Source organism: Typopeltis vanoorti, chromosome 3 (assembly GCF_054136105.1).
Source record: "Typopeltis vanoorti isolate ZY-2024b chromosome 3, IOZ_Tvanoo_1.0, whole genome shotgun sequence".
NCBI classification, from domain to species: Eukaryota; Metazoa; Arthropoda; class Arachnida; order Uropygi; family Thelyphonidae; genus Typopeltis; species Typopeltis vanoorti.
In genome coordinates, this window is record NC_143551.1 from 106,087,884 (window position 1) to 106,108,719 (window position 20,836).

Here is a 20,836-nt window from a genome sequence, read left to right on the forward strand (position 1 = left end):
GCTGCATATCTTCGCATCATCAGCATATAGCTGTATGTCACCTGACAAATCTTTCCCAATTTCATTAATGTATAGATTGAATAGCAGTGGACCAAGCACTGATCCTTGTGGTACACCAGTGGCTATTTTTTTTTTTTTTATTAAACTTTGTACTGGTTATTGGTAGTACTACCCTTACATCACGTCCAGACATCTAGTCCAGACTTGATATATGCCTAAGCCTTTACAAGTGTTTTTTCCTATGCCTGTTCTTGTTATCATTGTAGTCATTCTCTGGTGGCAATGCCATGCCACCAGTGTGCCCTGAAGGCCCTCTTTATGCAGAAGGATATAAAGAACTTTTATATCCTTCTGCATAAGCCCAAGCTGTTTTAAGTCTTTATAACTATCTGCTCTCCATACACCATGTAAAGAGATGGTGGCGCTGGTAAACCTCGGAGTTGCCCCATGCTCTTCCCATATCTTACTAACTAGATCTTGGTTATTCTTATAATAGTTTACCTTATTATTATGGCTATAGGCTAGTGGGCACCCTGTTCCCACCACTTGGGCTTCAACTACCCGAACATCACCATCTCTTTTTAATCACTAAGTCTGGCTTACGCAAACCCACGGAGGTCCTATAATGTGGTTCCACTGCTGTCTTCCACCCTTTGTTCTTAAAGTGGTTGTTCAGAATGGAGACCATGGTATCATGCCTCTGCACGCAGACTCCATGGTGCAGAATAAACACTGGGATATATGAGACAATGTCTCACTGTAGTGGCAGCCAGCCCACAGTTGGAGTCGTCACTACCCCATCGAGCTGTGCAGGCTCGAGTAGGCAGGGCATTGATCCCCGTCCTGATAAGGTCAATATACTCTTACCTAGGGAGGAGTTTGGTGCCATCCCTTACCCAATCATGCTAGGGAGGCACCAGATATGACTTTTAAAGGAGCACCATATACAGAAGAGTGCAGCAGAGATACCCATCTCTTATGTTCTGCAGGTGCTGACTCAATTAAGGTACCTTGATGATGGGACCAGCCTTTAGTCCGCCTAAAGTTTTCTTGTATTAATGGGCTATAGAAAGCTTCTCTGCAGATCCAAACCAATATTCTCCAATTTATGGAACAGTCTACCATGCTGTATTCTGTCAAAAGCATTAGCAAAATCCAAAAGTAGCATGGTGTACCCATTCCCCTTGTCTAGTTCAATTGTAACATTGTTATAGAATGTGAGCAAGCTACTAAAGCATGACCTTCCCTTAGTAAACCATGCTGTTCATTGCAAAGTAGAGATTCTCTGTCAGTCCATTTCTGAATGCGAGTCATAACCACTTTTTCCAAAATCTTCACCACCACTCCTGAGATACTGATTGGTTGATAGTTGGATACATCAGTCTTTATATCACCCTCATGCAATGGGATTACCATACATTCTTTCCACTCCTGTAGAATCTTCCCTGTTCTGAGGCTCAAACGAATAGCCAGTTCAACTCAACACTTTTAACACCTGTGTAGATATCTCATCAGTCTGTATTGTTGAATTATTATTCAGTTTGTGCAGCAGCTCTAATAGCTCCTCTTCATGCACCTGGGTTTCTTCATTCGGTAGAGAGGTAGCAGTAAACACAATGTGTTGCATGTGCCAGGTTGATAACTTTTAATAAAGTGGCACTCATTAGTTGAACAGCCTCTTCTGCATCTGTCACCCTCACACCATCTACATTCAGTAGAGTTATTCTTTCATATTCATTCTTTCTTTTACTTGCAGCATATCAGTAGAATTCTTGTGGGTTGTCTTTAGTTTGCAGAGCCAGTTTCTTTTCATACTGAGACTTAGCTGTCCATACAACAGTTGTGACTCTTCTGGCTTACTGCTTATAATTTTCATAAAGGACATCATCCTTATTCACAAGGTATTTCTTCCACATCATCCTTTTTCAAGAATCTCTTGTTTAATACCACATCCATTTGGCTACTACCTTATTTATTCTTCAAGCTCTCGGGACACATTCTAATATTGCATCATTTAAGTATTTTTTAGATGCTTACCATGCACTGTTGATAATATTTCCTTGCAGCAACCAATACCATTGTGCTAAACACAGTATACTCCTCAGTTGGTCATATTTCCTGCTTTGTAGTTCAGCATGTAACCTTTCCTGAATGGAACATTCATGAACTTAGCCACTTCCCAAGTGAGTGCTGCATGATCACTATCACCTGCAGCGGCAATAATTTTAGTAAATTTGTGGACAGACTTATGTGTTTGTCGAACATGTTGTTTATTATTTTAACGGTATAATAGAACACAGAAACTAAGTAAATAATTAATTTATTAACTTGATGCTGATATTTCGCTGGTATTATAACCAGCATCTTCAGAGCACAAAAACACTGTTTGTCACAATACGCGAGACTAAAACAACATGGTGTACATTAACAAAATTGTAGCAGCAACACAAAGACTAGAGTCCTGATTTTGGTGCCCTCTATCTGAAAAAAAAAAAAAAAAAAAAAAAAAAAAAAAAAAAAAAAACACGCTATCATATATTGCTAGAGTCCTAGAAAAGTGCTAGTTTTTCCTTAATATGACTGTCTCCCAGATCTTCGGCAAGTTAATACAGCCATATTTGTTGAGATTTGGGGTGTGTTTTAGGGCTTCTGTCGCCTCTAAGAACAATCTCTCTGATTTATATGGGTTTCTGTGTAGTACTTTTGTGTTTTTCCAGTTGATCCTGTGTGCAGGATAGAGGGCGCCAAAATCAGGACTCTAGTCTTTGTGTTGCTGCTACAATTTTGTTAATGTACGCCATGTTGTTTTAGTCTCGCGTATTGTGACAAACAGTGTTTTTGTGCTCTGAAGATGCTGGTTATAATACCAGCGAAATATCAGCATCAAGTTAATAAATTAATTATTTACTTAGTTTCTGTGTTCTATTATACCGTTAAAATAATAAACAACATTTAGTAAATTTGTAACATTTGCATCTAGCTAAAGATTATGTGTGCAACAGTTGTGTAATAAATCTGTTGTCAGAAAGAAAATTGCTTCACCTTTTCTTTCTATGGTTTCTTATAGTCTGTTATAGTGGTGATTTTGGACTTAATGGAAGTGATCCACATGATATTTCTTGAACCTAACATTCCCCACTCTATTCTCTCATCCCCTCCTGACTACTATTTTCTGGTTCATCTTTCACTCTTTGTAATTGGGTAGCCAGTTTCCTCTCTGACCTTTCATGATGGGTGTCTTCTTATCTTCTGATTTCTCTACCAGTCTATTAGTACACACTCTTTCTGTTTATCTTCTTCTTCCTCTGCATAAATGATTTTCTCTTACTGACCTCAAATCCTGTTTGTTGATATACTCTATCCACCTCATTTGACAAATCTTGCTGTACTCCTAAATTCCAAGCTTTGAGATTTTCAATCACTGATGCATTAAATATGGATCTTAATGCCACCTCTTCTTTCATTGAGGTAAGCATGCTTTTATCAAGTTTATTGCAACCAAAGCAACTACCCTCCTACCCATTTGATATCTCTTGACTTATCATAATACTCATATCCTCAGACAAAGATCATTTCTCTTCTTGTGGACTGCCATTTAGCTGTAGCTTCTCCTGAAACAAATGCATCACATACATATTCTTCTCATCTTCCAAACTTGGTGTCTCTGAAGATGTTACTTCCCACCTTTACAACTGTGAACTCTGTATACAAATCTCTAAATCTACTATACTTTAAATACTTTCTAGCATTTTTTTTTTTTGGAGGGGAGGGGGTTACTTGTAATGTGGACCAATGTAATTGTGGTATTATTGATTAATTAATGGGATAACAACTGGACCCAACAAGTTCATTGTCAATCACGCGATATCGCGTGATGCAAATTCTCACCTTTCGTCCAATCACGCGTTATCGCGTGGACGTCGCTATCAAGTGAAAAAAAAATTGGCCACTACACGAAATTCCAATTTTCAGCTTGGCAATGAACGTGTTAAGGAACTGCTTTCTTAAACAAATTTGGAAATCCATATATCTTAACCCTCATACCGGCCGAGGTGGATGAAATAGCCATATCACTCCCAGCGTTTTTCATGGATCAAAACTTCATCAGCGTTTTACCTTTTATCGAGTTAACCTCCACCACTGTTAATCCCTTAACAGTGATTTTAGAGTCATTAGCTGATTAACTGTGGTGGAGCGACTTTTGTGTCACTTCACTTTGTTACTTGGAATTTCCTTTACTGTATTAGGATATTGATCAGTTTTTTTTTTTTTTTTGCTGCACAATTTATTTATTGTATCTCTTTCCAAAAATAAAAACTAGTTTCACATCCGCCAAAATAAATAATCAATCCTGAAATGACCACAGATCAGTCTTTGCAATGAATATATTTTAGTAATAGTAAATTTTCTTCACTTCACTGACAATATAGATTTTTTTCGCTAATTTAATGTTTGTTTGCATTTAACATATTTTGTCAAATATTTATATTTTTAAATAACATTTAATGAACTAAACATGACATTTTGTTTTCTTTCTTTGCAAAGTACCTTTATATGGATCGTCACATTTCAATTTTAGGAACGATTTTTTTAAAAAAAATTTTTTTGATGAACAACAAGTGATTCTTGCTTGGTTTCCAATTGTGTCTTTTTTAGTATCAAAAATTTATATCCAATGATATTTTATCAGAGACTCTTTGCCTTCTTCTTTTGCTTAAAATTGCAACAGATTTTTTTTTTTTTTTTTTTTGTAGGATACACATTACTATAATATCCAGTGCTTAACCACTGTAGATATGTTGAAAATATAACAGGAAGGATATCCTGTATGGAATGATTCAAAATGTATGCTCATTTTTAAGATTTTTTACTGCAACTCCTCTTCCCCCCCTCCTCCTCTCCTGGAACTCAGTTACATAATTACTTTACATTTCTACTCTACTGGTTTGAAAACTTTCAGACAGTATTCAAAATCTCTTATTTCAGTTTACCGTTTTGACAAAATAAATAAAGCAATAATATTGTTGTATATTCGAAGCTTCTAATTCTGTACTCTTTCTTTGCATCTGAAATCAGCTGTTCAGTGGTCTGCTGAAATTATTCTAAGATTTAGAAATACTATGCTATATTTTTAATATGTAAAACTGTTTATGCATACCACACAAAAGAAAGTTCTGTTGTGCTATTTTTGTTTGTTTCTTTTTTTTTTTTTTTTTTTTTTTAATTCTAAATATTACTACTTCTACTGCCGCTGGTTGCTGTTTCTGAAATATGTCTTATAAATGCTGGACAATAATCCTCTTAGCTGGAGGAAAAGCTAAAAGTCTTAGGTTACTCTTACTGCTTTTGAGAAACACGAGAGAAAGTTTCCGAGACAATAAATTGCCTCAAGCAAGAATGTCTTGTTTCATTTTCAGTTGTTCAGACATTCTAACATGAAAAAAACTGACATTTCTTTTACAGGCTGATACAGTATTTATGCCAAAAATGATTTCTTTATTTATAGCGATCAATTTCACTTTTAGTATTGAAAAATTCTAAATTATTTGATACAATTATCTTAAAAAAAGGATTTGAATTTTTTAAGAGAAAAGGCACATATCTGTTACATAATCATTTATTTTTTGGGTTGGGGGGGTGGTTAGACCTATTTAATCTGCAGGCAATTGTTACAAACATAAATCACTTTGGGAACATGCTCATGCAGTTTAGTGTAAAATAGTAGCAAAAGTTTAACTATTTCAATTTATTTAGTTATTTATTTGTATGGAGTTTCCTCCCTTTTTCTCCCCCGTCTCTATTGGGGCGAGTTGAGCCCCCTCATGGGGGGATTAAGTATTTATGGCTGTAGATCCATGTGTGTTCACGGGGCCGGTTTGCTTGCTTGCGGGATGAAAAACGCCAGATAAACTGGCAGAAAAAACCCTACTGCCCACACCCAAGACCAGCTAACTTGGCTATGGCTGAGGAAGATCCTCATATTCGTCACGTCTTCAACGGAAATCAAACCTGGGACATTCCTTCCCCAGTCATATGGTTACAAAGCGCACAGCCACTAGGCTAATTGCACGGACACTATTTCAGTAATGTCACATATCTAAACTAGAAGAAAATGTCGTTATATCTGCTGATGTTAGAACTCTATAAATATTTTTTCTGGCATGAATTCTCTATCAGCTATGATATAATCAATTTACAGATTTTTACACTCTTGTATTGACAAAAGAAATATGTGCCATAATTTCTTCTTTCTACTACAAGAAAAAAACAGATAATAACAGAAGAAAAATAGTATTTTCTTTTTCATTGGGTGAATTTACAATGTTCTTTTTTTGTGTTTTGAAATGAAAGTGCAAATAATTATTTTCTTACTATTTTTGCCAATAGAAAATTTGCTATAATTATACGAGTGATATTTTACCGTTTTTCTTTTCTCCCACAGGAGAAAAGAAATAATGCAATAATATTGTTCAATCTGTCGAACTTTATTGTAGCGCAAATATTTATTATCAAACTTTGCTGTTTTGTAATAAAAAAAAATATTCGTGCTACTTTGAAAATTTCCAATCTGTGGCACACACACTGCTATGAAAATTTAATAGACAAAGTTTTGGCAAACTGTATTCTTATTTACAAAAAAAAAAATCTTATAATAGGCATATTTAAAATCTGTGAATTATTCTTCAAAATATGATTTTGAACAAAGATAACATAATCAAGGACATCGGCAGCTGGTTTTTTTTTTAATATTTCAAATAATTATCATGAATTTATTTTTTGTAAACAAAGAAAAATGTTCTGTCAAGTAAGCGATTAGACAAAATTAACACAAAAACATTAAACATTGGTTCTCCAAGGTAATGCAATATTTAACTGAAGAAAGTATGCAAGGATTTATATTTTGTCCTGGAATTATAAACTGTACAATAAAAAGAGAAACGAAAAATAATTTCTATATTTTTAGTTTCTCTAATATAACTAAGAGTCCAATTGCCCAGCATAAAACAAGGAAATATGTTCCTTGTTATAGAGAAATGAGACTCGGCTTCGTGAGATAATCTGTTTAAGTGTTCTTTACAGCATGAAGGATTATCGCACCTTCTAAAGGACAGAACAGCACTTATTATCCATTATCCATGTTCTTTCAACAAGTGTATTGAATCGTATCTAGATTTAGCTGGACATATATATATACATCCTGGCCAGTTGGAGGGGTAATGGTTTAACACATTTCATCCAACATTTTAGTGAATTTTTTTTCGGTTAAGCTCCCTGTAGAATCTTATTTGGGCTGTAAATCTCAATCTAATTGGGTTGTAAATCCCTGAAACAGTGTTCTCATCTTGACAGTATTTCTGTTAAACAGCTTTTATTTCATTATTTTATTTTTAATATCAGTTCATGTGCTCATTACTACCAGGCATAATCTTTTATCAATGATCACTGCCATTTTATGAAGTGTTATATTATTTTTCATTATGTAGATTTCATCACAAATATATTGCAACAAGATCTCTACTTAAAACATGATGCAGAAGGTGAGACAAAAGAACTCAGCACATGTATATAAATTGTGTGAGCACATAAGCATTGTTATTATGAAAAATGTATTTGCATTAGTTCTGCATAACACATTTTACTTTTCTGTTTCAGTTTAGTTTCTTTACTTTCTTTTTATAGTACTCAGACTAAGAGAATTTTTGTTGGAAAATGCTGATACTCTGCTAGAAGATGAAGAGAAATTTCAGGCCAAAGTTTTTACGTAAGTTATTTCCACTTACACAGTCATTGAAATTGAAATAAATTACAGACTTGCATAAGCAATATCTCTTTGTTTTTTAATGTCTTTTTTTTTTCCAAACAAAGTTCTGTTAAGAGAAACTTATAAATTTGCCTACTTCTTTTTTTTTTTGCTTGATTTAGAATAATGCATTATAATTCACAAGGAACTAAATTCTTGTTTTTGTTCATACTCTACACTAATATGCAACCAAAAAATTCACAGGTAGTTATTTCATGTTGGCTCTGTTTTTATTACCAAGATAGCTTACTCAGATATAGCCTTATGGTGGTATTTTATACACTATATGGTATTATAACTAAATACTTAAGGAATTGACAGTGTACACTAGAAATATAAATTAAATCAACTGTAATATATACTTTCCGATATTTCGACAACATCACGTTGCCATTTTCATGGGAACTTAAGATAAAGACATGTGGACGCAAGAACTACATAACAGCAAATGAGAAACGAAGCGAGGAAGCTATCATTTTCCTACATACAGGCAGATACATTCACCAACAATTCCCCCACACACACACAACAATATGGAGTTATTAAGACACTATTCAACAGGGCAAAACTAATTTGTTCAAATGACCAAGCCCTAACCACTGAACTAAATCACATCCTTAACACTTTCTCAGCCAATGGCTACCCCCCCCCCCCCCAAAAAAAAAAAAAATCCAAAAAAATACTAAAACCGGTTATCCACCTCCCCCTGTTCACAAAAAAATATTACTCTAAATCCATCACCATTCCCTACATCCGAGGCACATCGGAAAAAAATCAACAAAATCCTAAAAAAACATGACGACCACCTGTTACAGACCACATAGAAAATTGGCATCCCTTATCCGCTCCACTAAAGACCGACCACTTCCCCTAGACCTACCTGGTGTATACCAGGTCCCTTGCAGCTGTAAATTGTCCTACTTTGGCCAAACAGGCAGGACAGCAAATATCAGAATCTCAGAACACAAGGACTACATCTGATTTCACCAGTACAGCCACTCTGGGCTTGCAGACCATGCTTTGAATACTCGCCACAGAATAAGGTGGAGGAAAGCCACAGTAATACACCGCAGCAAGTTCAAATATGAAAGACTATTCATGGAATCAGCCCCAAACCTCAACAAATTTGGATGCATGAGACTGCCCCAAATTTGGGAAACATATATCAGAAGAACTTCATCCCAAAGGCCAAGAACACCTAATATAGCCTGCCATGAGGCACCATCAGGACTTTAGGAAGATGGTAGCTTCCTCGCTTCGTTTCTCATTTGGTGTTATGTAATACTTGCGTGCACATTTCTCTATCTTAAGTTCCCATGAAGATGGCAACGTGATGTTGCCGAAATATCGGAAAGTATATATTAAAGTTGGTTTAATTTAAATTTCTAGTGTACGCTGTCAATTTCTTAAGTATTTAGTTATCATGTTTAACCATTATTTTTCTAGAAAGGCAGGTGAGTTATCCTCATTGTGGGGCCACATGGCAAACATGTCGTTTATGTAATGTATTATCCAAAATGAAGGTTGAAGCTGTAGTTGAAAATAATAATTTCTTCTAGATATTTTAGATAAAAGTTGGCAAGAGTGGACTCCCCATAGCAAAGTCCGCCTCCTACTATACCAGATAATGCCCATTAACTGAAAATGAAATTCTTATTCTATCAAAAGGATATGAATTTGTCGTAGTTCCAAAGAAAATACCTTACTCAGTGGATCTGTCAGATAGCAAAACAGATATTTTCCTTTAAGTATTCTGCAGAGTCCATTACAACAGTGGCTTTTCCAGTGTCTGCTTTTGTAATAACGAGATGCTTGTTGCATCGTAACAATTTTTGAGCTTTAATTTCTGCTAAAGAAATATTTGAAGGAGGAAATTTGGCTTTCATTAGTATAGAAGAGACTTCCACATGGTGTTTGTTGGCATCCTCTCTGGAGAGAGTGGATATATTATATTCAATGTTATGGAAGTCTCTTCAGTTTTAACTTCTCCACCCACATCGCAATATACTCTGTCTTCATACACACATTCACTGCCACTTTCAACATCCACTCTCCCTATATTGAAAAGAAGAACATGTAAGAAAGTATTTAAAGAAAACATTTAAAGCAAATAAAAGTTGAGCAGCTCTCAGATGTGAACTGTACACTAAAATACACAAACATTATTCAAGAAAAAAAAATATTGGGAGGGAATTGTGTTTGGATGAGGTCCAAGGTGTCCTTCAAAGGAATTAGTGAAGAGAGAAGAGACATCAAAACTGACCATTATGTCAGCATGTTGAAGTGTTAGGTTTTCTACACTGGTCTTAAAGTGGTCAGAGTTTTTAATGTGTGAGGTGATGTTGCCAGTATATTGGATGATTTTGTATGTGGGTGAATCAGTGCCATCCACAATATGTCTTGAATTGTGTGGTTTAAGTTTATTTGTAATCTTCACAGGCCAAGAGTTTTATGGGGCCTGTGGAAGGTTCTGATTTGCATGGCTGTAGGATCATAGTCCAAATGGTGGTAAACAAAGTGATCCTTAAGCAGGGAGGTAAGTTTTTGTGTATAATCATGTTAAGGACTACAGTAGCATTTCCTTTATCCACTTTGGTAATTATAATCTTTTATTATTATTCATTTAAGCTAGTACTTGATATTCTTTTGGGTAGAGATTGCCTATTGGCACTTTTGCATTTTCTATATCCAGTCTGAATACCCCGTGTGGTGACCAGGGTTAAAGAATAGTCCCAATGTAGCCCATGCATGTCGTAAAAGGCGACTAAAATGGGTACCCATTACCCGGGGGTATAGCCGGGTTCCTTCTTGTAAGGTTGGGCGCAGGGCTAACAACCCTGTCCTGTAAAAACTCATTTGTTAAGAAAGTCAAAAGGAAAATTAGCCAGACGTACTTCGCGGAACAACTTGGACAACAGAAAAAGGATTATGAATATTGGTTTGGAAGTTGGAATGTCTTGAGCCTGAACAGACCAGGAACATTGAAGAGAGTGTATGAGGAACTACAGAGATATAGAGTGCAGATAACAGCATTGCAGGAGGTGAGATGGAAAGGAAGTGGCATATTTGATACCAGAACACATACTATTTTTTACAGTGGAGGAGATCAAAAAGCCTTTGGCACCGCATTTTTGGTTAATAAAAAATGGAAACACTTGGTTCTTGATTTTAGACCAGTTAATGAACGACTTTGTGTACTGAGAATAAAGTTTAAGATATTCAATATTTCACTTATATGTGCACACGCACCAACTGAGGACTCTTGTGAAGAAGACAAGATGAATTTCTATGAATTATTGGAGAAGATACATGATCAGGCACCGAAACATGATGTAAAAATGGTTCTAGGAGACATGAATGCCAAAATAGGAAAGGAAGAGACCTTCCGACCAACAATTGGAAGAGATAGCGCACACGAAGAAAGTAATGAAAATGGCATGAGACTAATTGATTTTGCAAGTAGCAAAAATATGATCATGTGTACAACCTGTTTTCCACATAAAAAAGTACATAAAGTTACCTGGAGATCGGCAGATGGAAAAACGGAAAATCAGATAGATCATGTGATGATTGATAGACGACATGCGACAGATATCATTGATGTAAGAAGTTTTAGAGGAGCGGATTGTGATACGGATCATTACTTGTTAAGAATTAAATATAAACAACAGATAAAAATTAATAAAGTAGGTAGAGGAAAGAGAACACCAAGATATGACATCCAAAAATTAAAAGATGGAAAAATCAGACAAAAATATATTGACAGATTGGGAGAAGAAATAAATGAGGATGAACATATAAATAATATGACTATAGATAAAAAATGGGAATGGACTAAGAATAAAATTTCTAAAGTGGCTGAAGAAGTCCTGGGATTCAGAAACAAAGATGAAAGAAATGAATGGTATGATTTGGAATGTAGAAAATGTGTTGAAGACAGAAATACAGCTTGTCTAAAGATGCTTGGACGAAAAACTCGAGCAAATGAGAATGAATATAGAGAAAAACGAAAACAAGCCAAAAAGATTTGTAGAAGAAAGAAACGTGAATGGGAAAAGTCGAGGCTAAATGAAATTGAGATTTTGAAGAATACAGGACAAATTAAGAAAATGTATAATAAGATAAAGGAAATTAAAGGCGGATTTCAACCCAGAACAACTTTCTGCAGAGACCATGAGGGAAACTTGCTCAGTGGAAAGGAGGACATTTTGAGAAGGTGGGCAGAATATTTTGAAGATCTGCTTCAGCACAAAACAAGCTTAGAAAATGACGTTCCAGAAGAAAACGAGTTTAACGAACCCCTGGCAAGTATGGGAAAAGCTGAGACAGAGGAAGCACCAGAATTAAACGAGGTGGAATTAGCCCTAAAGAGAATGAAAAATAATAAAGCACCTGGTGAAGATGGAATACCAGTTGAGCTATTAAAATATGGTGGGCAGTCACTATTAATCAAAATACATAAGTGCTTGTCAGGGGTATGAGAAACTGAATCTATGCCTACTGAATGGTACACTGCTATTATCGTTCCTATACATAAGAAAAATGACAAGTCTCTGTGCCAAAATTATAGAGGAATATCACTGTTAGCAGTAATTTACAAAATATTTGCAAGGGTACTGGCAACTAGATTAGAACCCTTTATAGAAAAAACGCTGGGCGACTACCAATGTGGTTTTAGGTATGATAGATCAACAACAGACCAGATGTTTACAGTACGAACTATAATGGAGAAATGCTACGAGTTCAATATCAATCTGCACCATTTGTTTGTGGACTTTAAACAAGCCTATGATAACATCGATAGAGATAAGCTATTTAAAGTCATGAAGGAATTCCAAATTCCACCTAAACTGATAAGATTAGTTAAAATGACACTCAGAAATACCATGGGTAGAGTGCAAATACAGGGTGAACTCACACCTGAGTTCAGGATTACCAAAGGATTACGACAAGGAGATCAACTATCAACAATGCTTTTCAACCTATGTCTTGAAAGGGTAATACGAAATGTAATTATAAACAGAGGTGGAACTATTATGAATAGAAGTCTACAGCTTTTGGCTCTTGCGGATGATGTAGACTGTATTGCAAGGACTGAGAGAAGCCTTAGAGAAGGTTATAGACAAATGAGAGAGGAGGCAAGGAAAATGGGACTACAAACAAACGAAACTAAAACAAAATACTTAATTGTTGCCAGAGATAAATAAAAATTGGGAAACAGCTAAAGTTTCACAGTAGATGAAGAAACCTTTGAACGAGTCCAGCATTTCAAATATTTGGGTTCAGTAATAACAGAAAGTAATGATATGTCAGTTGAAATTACCTATAGAATAGCTGCTGCAAATAGAACTTATTATAGTATTCAACCACTATTAAAATCGAATTTGATTTCGATAAAAAGTAAAATCCAGCTATATAAAGTAATCCTCAAACCTGTGCTTTTGTACGGCTGCGAAACATGGACAATGATCCAGAGAGATCAAAATCAATTACAAATATGGGAACGAAAAGTATTAAGAAAGATCTTTGGCCCAATTAATGAGAATGGACTTTGGAGAGTGAGGAATAACAAAGAAATAATGGAGAAATTCAACGAAGTGGATATTATTACTGAAATAAAGGTGAGAAGACTGAGATGGCTAGGACATGTTCAGCGAATGGGAGATAATAGAGCCGTAAAAAAGGTCTTCATGTCTGGACCAGGTGGATCTAGGTCCAGAGGACGACCGAAAAGGAGATGGCTTGACGATGTGGAGGATGATTTAAAGAAAATGAGAGTAAAGAACTGGAGGAGCAAGACACAGAATCGTGAAGAATGGAAAGCTATCCTGAGGCAGGCCCAGGTCCTAAATGGACTGTAATGCCAAGGAGTAGTAGTAGTATATCCAGTCTGATATTGTTTCTAGTCAAATGGGTAGGAATCCCATAGTTTTAGCCATAACTGAGTGCTCTAACAGCTTCTGGTTTGAATGTGACAGACGACAGGTTTTTTTCCAAGTTTTTCCAGTGGTTGTTGAGGCTTATAAGTAGAATTTTTAGTAGTTTTTCAAATTTACTGTGTGCTTACTTTCTTCTTTTTGGAATTCTATGGTAGCTGAAGCATCAGATATGTCTGAGAGGATCATCCAGAGATCAGTATTCAGCATAATGGCAAGTGCTTCTTTCAGTGCAAGCATAGCTTGTAGTTGGTTACTGCAGGTGAGTAGAATGCATATGTGCCAATTTGTTCCCGTATCAGAGAGAAGCTTATGCAGAATGCCTTCAGTGAATTAAAGCAATTTTAACCCCCACCAAATCAAAGAAGATATAAAATCTCAAAACCACACTTCTCTACCTCCCCCCAGTCCAGAACAGAGACTATGCCAAATCTATTCTTCTTCTTCAAGTGTCATCCCCTAGAAGGAGGTTGGCAACCATGTCATGGAACCTTTTTTCTTTCTTTTGCTGCTCTGGAACATTTATGGTAATTCAAGCCAGTCCAGTCCTTAATGTCTTCAAACCACATTCTCCTGGGTCTACCTCTCCCTCTTTTTCCATCCAATTTCCCTTCTAATATTAATTTCTGAATGCCTTCTTGTCTAGTTAGATGTCCAAAATATTTAAGTTTTCGCTCTTTAATTATTTTCATTAATGTTCTTTTCATTTTTGCTTTCTTTAAAACATCTTCGTTTTTCATTTTCTCTGTCCATGGTATTTTCAACATTCTTCTGATGGTCCACATTTCAAAAGTTTCTAATTTTTTCTCTGCTTCTTTATTTAGAGTCCAAGTTTCACTGTTGTAGAGAAGACTTGACCAGATATAGCATTTTATTAATCTTTTTCTTGTGTCTATATTAATGTCTCTGGATGTTAGAACAGTTTTCATATCAGAAAAGGCTTTTCTTGCTATCTCTGTTCTTCCTTTTATTTCTTTAAGGGAAGTTCCTCTATCTGAAAACATTTGTCCCAAATATATAAAAGACTGAACCTGTTCAATTTTCTTTTTGTTAACAGTTATGTTTAGTTTCTTATTTATTGGTTCTTTTGATATAATCATGCACTTTGTTTTCTTTAGGTTAATAATTAGTCCCATGTCTAAGCTTCTGTTGTAAATTTCTGTGACTAAGTTTTGAAGATCATCTTCAGATTCAGCTATAAGGACTGTGTCATCCACTTACCTGAAGTTGTTGAAGTTCCTACCTCCGACTTTTACACCCTTCAGTTCTGAAATATTTTTAAAAACTTGATCACTATATATATTGTACAATAAGGGTGATAAGACACATTCTTGCCTTACTCCTTTTTTGATTTCAAAGTTGCCAGAATATGTTATTGAGGCCATTTGATTCCAGTATGTATTTGTAAGTATACCTGAATCTTTTTCTTTTAACCCATTATTCTGTAGGATATGTATTAATTTCTTGGGATCTATTGAATCAAATGCTTTGGTGTAATCAATAAAACAAAGATATATGCTTTTCTGGTTGTCAAGGCTTCTTTCACATAATGTTTTCAAATTGAAGATTCCTTCTCTTGTACCTTTGTCTTTTTGAAAACCTGATTGAGTGTCTTCTATTTCTACTGACAAACTGCCTTTTATTCTTTCTAGGATTATTCTCAGTAGTAATTTTGTAACATGACTTGTTAAACTTATTAGTCTATATTCTGTACATTCAAAAGTTCTTGGAATTTTGAGAATAGTGACAAAGATGTATTTCCTTAGATCATCAGGGATGTTTCCTGTATCGTAGATGTTATTAAAAATAACCTTTAGGTCATTAAGTGTGTTTTCATTTACTTTCTTTAGCAATTCAATAGGGATCTGATCAGGGCCTGGTATTTTACCTGGTGTTTTTCATTTGATTAAAGTGTATTCTGTTTCATCATATGTAATTGGTTCACCATCCATATTTTGTATATCTGGTGCATATGTGCAATCAGAGTCAAACAGTTCTTTTCCATATTCTTTCCATCTTTTTATGATATCTTGTGTCTCTAGTAGCATTTTTCCATTTTGATCTTTTATAGAAGGATCAATGTTGAAAATTTTCTTTTTATTTGTCAGGCTTGGATTGATTTATGCATTTCTTTACTATTGTGTTTCTTGTCCAATTCCTCTATTTCTTTACATTTTTCATTTAGCCACTTGTCTTTAGCCTTCCTGCATTTTCATTTTTTATAATTTCACTGGGTATTCTATACTGTTGTGTATTTTTCTTTTTTCTTCTTTCATTCATAAGTTCTAGTATTGATTCAGTCATCCAGGGTTTTTTCTTATTGTATTTAATTTTGGGGGTAACCTCGTTAGCTGTCTTATATATTGCACTTCTAAAATTTGACCACCTGTTTTCAATTTCCTCTGTTTTTATATCCTACATGATCTAATTTCTGAGTTAAACACCATTATGTTGTCAGGTATATTCAGAGCTGTGAAGTTAAGGCTTTCAGTATGATTGTTTTTAGAAATTTTTTTTAGTTTAATTTTTAAAGTAGACACAACAGGATTATGGTCTGTACCTATATCAGCACCTGGGTATGTTTTTATGTTGGTTATATTATTTTTGTATCTATTATTTATCATTATGAAATCTATTTGGTTTCTTATAGAGTTATCTGGGTTTGTCCAAGTATATAGTCTGTGTTTTGGATGTTGAAAGAAAGTATTTATTATGTGCAAGTTGTTTTGAATGCAGAATTGTATCAGTCTCTCACCTCTTTCATTTCTGTCGCCTACTCTAAATTTTCAACAACTAGATTTTCTTCCCCTTCTCCAACCTTTGCATTCAAGTCACCCGTCACTATGAGTATCTAATTTGATTTTACATATTTCTTCATCATTTTGAGTCAGCATCACCCATTCAAGTCACCCATCACTATGAGTATCTAATTTGATTTTACATATTCTACAGATTTTTGTAAGTTATTATAAAAATCTTCTATTTCTTCATCATTGTGAGTCATCGTAGGGGCATAAACCTGGATAATTATGATGTTAAAAGGCTTTATGGCTAATTTAATAAGTATTATTCTTTTGTTTATGGGCCACAGCCCCATTACACATTTAAAGATGTCTTTCTTAATCATGAAACCCACTCCATATTCATGCTTCTCTCCACCAGAATATACAAATGTAAAGCCATCTTTTTCTAGTTTTCCCATGTTAGACCATCTTGTTTCACTAATTCCCAAATCTGTTACCACCCCATATATCCTAGGCACATCTGAAAAATCTAGGAACACTGATCCTAAGAACTTCAGCTCAACAGCCAAGAACACCAATTCCAGCCCACTATGGGGAGCACTATTTTAGGACTGTGGACCTTATCTTTGTTGTTTCCACTTCAGTGTTACTTACCCTATGTAGTGTCTGCATGCACGTATCAATTTGTTCTTTGTTCCCTTAAGATGGCAATTTGACTTTACCAAAATATTGGAAGTATTAATTAAAAGTTTTTTCTAATTAATTTATAGTATAGGTTGTTAATATCTTTAAATAATACCATTATTTTAGAACCAATCTATAGAATCCTTAAAAATCTAGTTGCTACATTCATTCCTTTCAGCAAACTCTCGCACGTCTCTCATCTCCCTAAGATAAATGATCCTCCCTGGATCTTCCTGGTATCCACCAAGTTCAATGTGCTTTTCTTACTTTGGACAAACTGGATATTCAGCAGAGAAAATAATGTAAGAATGCCTATCCTACATTGTCAATAAAAAGTCTGAGAAATATGGCATAGCACAGTATGGAATTGATACCAACCACAATATCCTATGGTCTGAAACACACTTATTCCATTGTTGCCGTCATAAGTTCAAACATTTGTTTAAAGAAAGTACTGAAGCCTTACTCCACCATCCAAACCTAAAGCAGAATGACTGCCTCTCGGTAACAAAAAGTGGGAGAGTCTTATTTTAATCACACATCAATAAGTTTTTTTTAATTAATAGTAATAATGATAATGCAATGTTTCCTTTTGCATTGCTCTATGTATATCATGACATGTTTCTTACTGTTTTAAATAATCAAGTGTTCTTGTTCTACTTTGTATTGAAACTCTGATGTCACTGACGATGATCTATAATATTTTTTAGGTTGAAATAATGGTCTGTTAAATGTGCTATTCACTCTTTTCCTTGTGCTAATTTGTTCGTCCACAGTGTACTAACTGGTGTGATATACTGTTTGGAGAGCTCTCAGGTTATCTGGTATTCTTGTAGTGAACACAGCATGTTCGAGAATATTAGAATTTGCAAATGCCTTTCTATCTCTGTTTATTGATATTTCTATTTCTACTTTCTATTTCGACTTGCTGGATCATTGCAGTTAGAAAATGAAAGCCATGTGGAATTATTAACGTTAAAGTATTTGAGGAAGATTGCTTCACTATTAGTAAAGCTGGAATGGAGAACTTGAACAATTAAAGAAAGAAAATGAAAAAGTTCAGAATGGTTTGTGTTATTGGGAAAGTGATAGAGACGAAAAATGAAATTGTTCATGTAAGAGAAAGGGATTTTTATCCAATAAAGACAAAAAGAGAAAATTCTAAGTTTGAAACTGTGACCTGGTTATGTCAGAGAAAACATATGCATAAATACCACCTTTGGATGAAAAAGTCCAAAAGTTTGAAAATAGAGATGAGTTTAAGAAGATGAAATTTGAGTTTCTGGAAAAGTGGATGTGGTATTTTGCACATTAGAGATGGAAATGTCATCATTGTGGATGGACTACAACAATGATATCATCATTGTTCAGTCCATCCACAATGAACCTGATATCTATGATTTTCTTTTGTTCTTGTTTAACATGAGTTGTTGATATTGGGTGGACTTAGAATGTATAGTAATGGATTCTTTATTAAGCTCTACATATGGAGAAAATTTCGAAATTCACCCAACTCCTTTTACTTCTGTATATGCCTGGAGGAAATGATCGTTCCATTAATGATGCTGTTCAACCATTTTAACTCCCTTCTGATATATTCTTAATCTCTTGACCATTTCCCTTGCACTACTACTGTCTTTGTCTTGCAGAGTTTCTGAAGCTGTATTTTTTTAAGTTTGTCATAATTACTTTTTAGCTATCTCCCAAGTCAAAACAGTCTCCCAGTCAAGGGGAACTTTGGTTAGGGGAAAATCCTGTAATGCTTTCACCTGATTCATCACATTCATACATTGGTTTCCTTTAGTCACATGTATTAATTTTCTCTCAGTAGATTCATAGGTGCTGAAATCCATTGGAATAATGTTGCACCCTTAATTTGAAAAAGTCCTGAGTTTGATTCTCATCACAACACAAGGTTGAAAATGAATTAGTCTCATAAGGATGTTCTAACAGCAGTGTTTTTTCTCCAATGACAAAGCAGGTGAACCAGGCTGAGAATACATGTAGTTAAGGCAGCTACTGTGTAGCATTTAGTAGATAGTGTAATGTAGAACAGTGGATCATATAGTGCAGAATGGCTTCCCTCTGAGTCATGGGACTCCATGAAGATGTCGTGAGAATAATAAATTTCATCTGTTCTCATGATGATTATTTGCCCTGTACCCATTGAGTTAATTTGCCAGTGCATTCCATTTCCACTGTAGTATAGCAGCAGTCATCTATATATTTTGTGCTGTTTTCTGTATCGCTTCGGATAGCCTGAAATACGCTTTCATTATCCTGCTACTGCCTTCTTGCTAAATTCCTACTCTCATTGGTCAATTTATTGCTATCATCAGCAGTTCTCCTTTCATACTTGTGTTCTTTGTCCTTGTATTAGTATACAAGCATTGTGGGTCCCCTCAGCTCAAAGTACCTTTGCATCCTTAATGACTGTTTCCCTTTCAGTCAGTTACTTGGGATACTATATTTACACCCCTCCCCCTTTCTCTTCTACCTATATCTTTGTTAGATATAGGTAGAAGAGAAAACAAACTGATCACTTATCAACTTTCTGATCAAAATAGAGCAGAAGTACAGTTATAAGATGTTTTGGAGTGTAATATAAAATCTCGTAAAGTCTCTTAAAAATCATTCTAACTTCAATAAATTGCAGAGTGAACTCTCAAAAAATATAGGAAAACTGTAATTCTTAAACCTCTCACTCAGTGGTCCCAGTTTCCTAGTAGGGACCATAGAGAATGAATGTCCTTCCAAGAACTTTAGGTTTTATGTGTAATCATTCCCACATTTTGTGTTACCAGTTATTTTATATAATGTTAGTTGTTTTATATTATACCCTAGTGATATCTATAATATTGAAGTCATTAAACCATTGTCTACTTATTTCTATGTGTTGTCTTCATTCTGTTAAATCATAAAACCAGCACTTCATTCTGTTAAACCAGCACTTAAGTAAATACATGCATATTGTCAGCTTATTTTTTAGTGTAAAGATGTAGTTAGTTACTAATTGCAGTGGTAGTAGAACTTTACTAATAAATAGTACATATTTTCTTCATACAGTGGAACCTCGGTTGTTGAACTAATTCGTTCCCGAAGGCTGTTCAGAAACCGAATTGTTCGAAAACTGAAACCATTTTCCCATAAGAATTAATGTAAAATGGATTAATCCATTCCCGAAACCCAGATGATTGTTTATTTAAACCTTTACAACAGTACTTCGTGCATAAGATCGTATACAAACATAATGAAAATGCATAAAATATTACATAAAAAGAATAAACACAATAAATAGATAAAATAAAAATGAAAATTTAACTTCACTTTAACTATACATATGGAGGAGAGTTGATGGCATAAGTGGAAGAAGGTGAGTAAGGGAAGTCCCCTTCCATAAAATACATCAGGTTACTGTCCTTCTGGGGTTTTTTCTCTTTCTCTTTTCTGTCTCTTGGCACTAGTCGACTCTGCTTGAGACACACTAGGCCTCTGTCTCACTAAAAACCTGTCCAATGACATTTGTTTTTGCCTGCATTTTAAAATGTTTCTGAAGTGAGACATGTCATCATTGAAATGGTTTATGATGCGGTTTGCTGCAGCTTTGTGAGGTTGATATCTTGCCACAAAACTTTGCACCTCACCCCATTTTGCACACATTTCTTTGATCA

General features: G+C 34.9%; 1 protein-coding gene across 2 annotated transcripts in view; it reads left to right on the forward strand.

Annotated features, from left to right (window-relative positions):
• Nucleotides 1–20,836, forward strand: part of spg (dedicator of cytokinesis spg) — an 869,351-nt gene that overhangs the window by 228,298 nt on the left and 620,217 nt on the right. For both annotated transcript variants that reach the window (XM_090390789.1, XM_090390790.1), the window contains one exon: nt 7,681–7,762. In XM_090390789.1, coding sequence (XP_090246915.1) covers nt 7,681–7,762 — 82 coding nt within the window. The remainder of the gene's footprint in view (nt 1–7,680; nt 7,763–20,836) is intronic.